Source organism: Salvelinus alpinus, chromosome 19, assembly GCF_045679555.1.
Source record: "Salvelinus alpinus chromosome 19, SLU_Salpinus.1, whole genome shotgun sequence".
NCBI lineage: Eukaryota > Metazoa > Chordata > Actinopteri > Salmoniformes > Salmonidae > Salvelinus > Salvelinus alpinus.
Window position 1 is genome coordinate 33,801,317 of NC_092104.1, and position 6,000 is coordinate 33,807,316.

A 6,000-nucleotide genomic window follows, 5' to 3' on the forward strand; every position below is an offset into this window, starting at 1 on the left:
TCACTCACTTTTGGGGCTGAGAGAAGGATTGTGGGATGGAAATGCTCTTAACAACAACAGTATTTCATTAGGTGGTTTCTCAAAGAAGTTTATGCTAGCCACATTGTTTTTAGTTGATTTGATGCACAGAAATGATATTTTCTTTAACTGTTAATTATATACAATGGATAACAATATCTACATGAAATGCATACAGAAATCTGAATTGTGTACATATTTCTTCTCTACAAGCAGGCCTCGTAATAGTGTATTAGATTAGTGCACACTGTTCCTCCATAATATGCCACACAACCTGCTATACATTGTGGTATATGGAAAATAGATTTTGTAGGAAATTATGTCATTACAGTAGGCATACATTTTTTTTTGGGGGGGATGACACTTTCTAAATCATGGGCATATGACTTTGGGTAAATAACTGGTCTAAAACCAATGCTGACATGACAGTTAATTCAAGAAAACAAGGACATTCAGCAAGATAGGTTATGGGACACTACTGAGACCTACTGCATCTTGTTTTGATCAGGTCTTTAAACTGCAACATCTGATGCCATGTGCATCAAGTGTCTAAGAGTGCATGTATCATGCACCCAGAAACTATTGCCAAGGTTTGCTTTATGCAAATTGTTGAATTTGGGCTCTAGGGAACATTGAATGGGCTTAAAACGTATGGATCTCAATGTAGTATGTACTTAGTACTGGAGTCGGATGAGTTTTTGCTGATAACTACCTAAATCAAATCAAATCAAACCAAATTTTATTAGTCACATACACATGGTTAGCAGATGTTAATGCGAGTGTAGCGAAATGCTTGTGCTTCTAGTTCCGACAATGCAGTAATAACCAACAAGTAATCTAACCTAACAATTCCACAACTACTACCTTATACACACACACAAGTGTAAAGGGATGAAGAATATGTACATAAAGATATATGAATGAGTGGTGGTACAGAACGGCATGGCAAGATGCAGTAGATGGTATAGAGTATGGTATATACATATGAGATGAGTACTGTAGGGTATGTAAACATAAAGTGGCATAGTTTAAAGTGGCTAGTGGTACATGTATTACATAAAGATGGCAAGATGCAGTAGATGATATAGAGTACAGTATATACATATGAGATGGGTAATGTAGGGTATGTAAACATTATATTAAGTGGCATTGTTTAAAGTGGCTAGTGGTACATTTTTACATAATTTCCATCAATTCCCATTTTTAAAGTGGCTGGAGTTGAGTCAGTATGTTGGCAGCGGCCGCTAAATGTTAGTGGTGGCTGTTTAACAGTCTGATGGCCTTGAGATAGAAGCTGTTTTTCAGTCTCTCGGTCCCTGCTTTGATGCACCTGTACTGACCTCGCCTTCTGGATGATAGCGGGGTGAACAGGCAGTGGCTTGGGTGGTTGTTGTCCTTGATGATCTTTATGGCCTTCCTGTGACATCGGGTGGTGTAGGTGTCCTGGAGGGCAGGTAGTTTGCCCCCGGTGATGCGTTCTGCAGACCTCACTACCCTCTGGAGAGCCTTACGGTTGTGGGCGGAGCAGTTGCCGTACCAGGCGGTGATACAGCCCGACAGGATGCTCTCGATTGTGCATCTGTAGAAGTTTGTGAGTGCTTTTGGTGACAAGCCGAATTTCTTCAGCCTCCTGAGGTTGAAGAGGCGCTGCTGCGCCTTCTTCACAACGCTGTCTGTGTGGGTGGACCAATTCAGTTTGTCCGTGATGTGTACACCGAGGAACTTAAAACTTTCCACCTTCTCCACTACTGACCCGTCGATGTGGATAGGGGGGTGCTCCCTCTGCTGTTTCCTGAAGTCCACAATCATCTCCTTTGTTTTGTTGACGTTGAGTGTGAGGTTATTTTCCTGACACCACACTCCGAGGGCCCTCACCTCCTCCCTGTAGGCCGTCTCGTCGTTGTTGGTAATCAAGCCTACCACTGTAGTGTCATCCGCAAACTTGATGATTGAGTTGGAGGCGTGCATGGCCACGCAGTCGTGGGTGAACAGGGAGTACAGGAGAGGGCTCAGAACGCACCCTTGTGGGGCCCCAGTGTTGAGGATCAGCGGGGTGGAGATGTTGTTACCTACCCTCACCACCTGGGGGCGGCCCGTCAGGAAGTCCAGGACCCAGTTGCACAGGGCGGGGTCGAGACCCAGGGTCTCGAGCTTGATGACGAGTTTGGAGGGTACTATGGTGTTAAATGCTGAGCTGTAATCGATGAACAGCATTCTCACATGGGTATTCCTCTTGTCCAGATGGGTTAGGGCAGTGTGCAGTGTGGTTGCGATTGCGTCGTCTGTGGACCTATTGGGTCGGTAAGCAAATTGGAGTGGGTCTAGGGTGTCCGGTAGGGTGGAGGTGATATGGTCCTTGACTAGTCTCTCAAAGCACTTCATGATGACGGAAGTGAGTGCTACGGGGCGGTAGTCGTTTAGCTCAGTTACCTTAGCTTTCTTGGGAACAGGAACAATGGTGGCCCTCTTGAAGCATGTGGGAACAGCAGACTGGGATAAGGATTGATTGAATATGTCCGTAAACACACCAGCCAGCTGGTCTGCGCATGCTCTGAGGACGCGGCTGGGAATGCCGTCTGGGCCTGCAGCCTTGCGAGGGTTAACACGTTTAAATGTTTTACTCACCTCGGCTGCAGTGAAGGAGAGCCCGCAGGTTTTGGTAGGGGGCCGTGTCAGTGGCACTGTATTGACCTCAAAGCGGGCAAAAAAGTTGTTTAGCCTGTCTGGGAGCAAGACATCCTGGTCCGCGACGGGGCTGGTTTTCTTTTTGTAATCCGTGATTGACTGTAGACCCTGCCACATACCTCTTGTGTCTGAGCTGTTGAATTGCGACTCGATTTTGTCTCTGTACTGGGACTTAGCCTGTTTGATTGCCTTGCGGAGAGAATAGCTACACTGTTTGTATTCGGTCATGCTTCCGGTCACCTTGCCCTGGTTAAAAGCAGTGGTTCGCGCTTTCAGTTTCACGCGAATGCTGCCGTCAATCCACGGTTTCTGGTTTGGGAATGTTTTAATCGTTGCTGTGGGTACGACATCGTCAATGCACTTCCTAATGAACTCGCTCACCGAATCAGCATATTCGTCAATATTGTTGTTGGACGCAATGCGGAACATATTCCAATCCGCGTGATCGAAGCAGTCTTGAAGCGTGGATTCAGATTGGTCGGACCAGCGTTGAACAGACCTGAGCGCGGGAGCTTGTTGTTTTAGTTTCTGTTTGTAGGCTGGAATCAACAAAATGGAGTCGTGGTCAGCTTTTCCGAAAGGGGGGCGGGGAAGGGCCTTATATGCGTCGCGGAAATTAGTATAACAATGATCTAGGGTTTTTCCAGCCCTGGTAGCACAATCGATATGCTGATAGAATTTAGGGAGTTTTGTTTTTAGATTAGCCTTGTTAAAATCCCCAGCTACGATGAATGCAGCCTCAGGGTGTGTGGTTTCCAGTTTACAAAGAGTCAGATAAAGTTCGTTCAGGGCCATCGATGTGTCTGCTTGGGGGGGAATATATACGGCTGTGATTATGATTGAAGAGAATTCCCTTGGTAGATAATGCGGTCGACATTTGATTGTGAGGAGTTATTGAGGAAGGAGTTACCTTATTGAGGAAAAGCGTAATTACTATGCCTGCGATATGTGGTTGTCCCACCTATCTTCAGATGAACGCACAAACTGTAAGTCACTCTGGATAAGAACGTCTGCTCAATGACTAAAATTTAACAAGTTGTTGCTAACCAGGCCAGTGCCACAGCTTCAGTTGAAGAATCACATTTACAAAATGATGATACTGCTCATATTTATCATACCATATACACTTCTGCCTCAAAATAAATAGATCAACGTCTTGATTAATCATGGACTTCATGAGAATTGGAGATTGAGTCTAAATTGGCAGTTAATATCCTACAGAAGGCTGACGGGGGAAAATCCCCAAAGAACAAAATAACTAGTTACTCCTTGAGAGGCCACACTAAAGGAATATGGCGATCTGGTTATGCAGAATTAACTTTTACGCATGCCTTTAGTGGACAGCAGATGCAGATTAGTGGCAACACTGAAGAGTAACTTTTGCTGAACTTTGTTATGGCCACTCACCGTTCTTGCGCTAGGGGACAGGGCCCCATTGGATATGTAGGGGTTGGTAAGATCTGGGATCATGAAAAACGGGTACCCAGGATAATGGGGACTCTTGAAAAACCCACCATCTTGCTGTCTTCTGAATGCTGTAGGGACAGAGCATGGAAGTCAGTATAGAAAAGGGACATCACTGTAATATGAAATGCATTAAAAATATATTAAGCAACAGAGGTAGTTTTTACCTTCACTAAAGTAATCCCTGGTTTTCTCGTAACTGTCTAAGTCTGGTCTTGGTTGAGGGCGCCTCTCTGCTTGCTGACAAGGACAGAGGCACACACAGAACAAGAAGGGAAAACATGTTATTGTAGGCTAGTCTATTTCAGCAATAGGTTCATACCAGAAAAATAGTGTTTGAAATGGGATGTATACGGCCTATTTAGGACAAGCTTTTCAGTAGATCACCCTTCAGTGCAACGTCCTTACCTCGGAGTCTGATGAGCTACTGTTGTTTTCCGATTCGTTTACTAAAGAAGACTTCAGATCATCCAAATCCCTCTCGGCTGATACATTTTCGGATATTTTTTCCTCTTGCTCCCCTTCATCTTTGAATGATATCATTTCATCATTCGCCCCTAAATCATCGCCGCCGCCTCCGTTAAGTTGTGGCATTTTGTTGATAAAAAAGTTTATCCCTGATAAAGTTGGCAAGAAGGCGCAATCGCTCCAACAATCCGAAATAAATAGTCTATTTGCAAAGAAGAAAAGTCCAGTTAGCGCAGTACTATAAACACTGACAGTGTGAAAACAAATGCCACGTTTTCACATCTCCATTTTGATATACTGAATCTCCCACTTTTCCATGATGATGAGCTCCAATAATCCACCAAATACAACTGTTTTAATTTCGGCGTCAATATCCGGATAAAGCAATTTCGCAAAGTATCTTCTTCACTCTTCCCAGTCGGTTACCTGTAGCCCACTCTCCCTCTGTATGGGTGCTGAAGAATGCAACTTCGATATTCTTCCTGAGACGCACACAGGCAAACAAACTGGGTACGAACTAATTGAAATTGAAGACTGACGTCCAATTTCACCTTCTAAAATCCATCCATACGTGATTTACAATTCGACAGACAAAGTATGTCTTATTATAAGCATGGAAATCGAACCACATCTATTGCTTTCTTTCTCAGGGCACTCTCTCGTTAGTAAATATAGTTTCGACCAAAACTATATGTAGTTCGAGGAAGTTTACCTTTTTATAACTAACCTTCGTATGTTCAAAACATGAACTGAAATTATATCCGGTGCAAAATCGATATTTTCGGGTAGGTCGACCGAGGTCTTTCCCTCCACATTAGCTGACGGGGAATGCGCTCAAAAACGACTTGGTTGTTCAAGTGGAAGTAAAAGCGCAGCCTGTTCAGAATGCAGAGGAGGAGTTAGCAGAGAAAAACGACACTTCATTTACCATGTAAACGGGGTATGCTTAAAGGAACAGTTTGACCATATTATACATTACAAGATCTATGACAATGTTATAGGTATTTCACTTTAATTTAGACATTTAAAATGACAGTTTAGTAGGCCTAGCTACATGCCTACAATCCATTTAGTTGTATCTTATTTATTAGGCTAATTATTCTATGAAATAAATAAAGTAATATTCATAAACGTTTGTTCTAGGGTGCACTTACTGACAGAATTTGGCAGAGAGAGTGAAGTTGGACTTTCTATCAAGAAAACCAAATATTATGGAATTTCTCTAGGAGGGTATAATAACTCCTATTATAATAGCCTATACAGTAATCTTTAGAAATACTTAATCCTCCAACAACAGTATATTTATTTTCTTTGTGCTGCTGTGTCCAGAAGCAGCAACACTGTCTTTCATCCTTGTGTGTTCCC

General features: G+C 43.3%; 1 protein-coding gene across 4 annotated transcripts in view; it reads right to left on the reverse strand.

Annotated features, from left to right (window-relative positions):
- The window catches only part of LOC139545392 (transcription factor 7-like 1-B), a 51,373-nt gene extending 45,926 nt beyond the window's left edge, over positions 1-5,447 (reverse strand). For 3 of the 4 annotated variants that reach the window (XM_071353111.1, XM_071353110.1, XM_071353113.1), the window contains exons 1-3: positions 4,576-4,909; positions 4,335-4,407; positions 4,111-4,238 (exon numbers count right to left, since the gene is read on the reverse strand). In XM_071353111.1, coding sequence (XP_071209212.1) covers positions 4,111-4,238; positions 4,335-4,407; positions 4,576-4,761 — 387 coding nt within the window. In that variant the 5' untranslated portion in view covers positions 4,762-4,909. Of the gene's footprint in view, positions 1-4,110; positions 4,239-4,334; positions 4,408-4,575 lie in introns of all 4 variants that reach the window. The other variant, XM_071353112.1, reaches the window with a different exon arrangement.
- Positions 5,448-6,000: the final 553 nt, after the last annotated feature.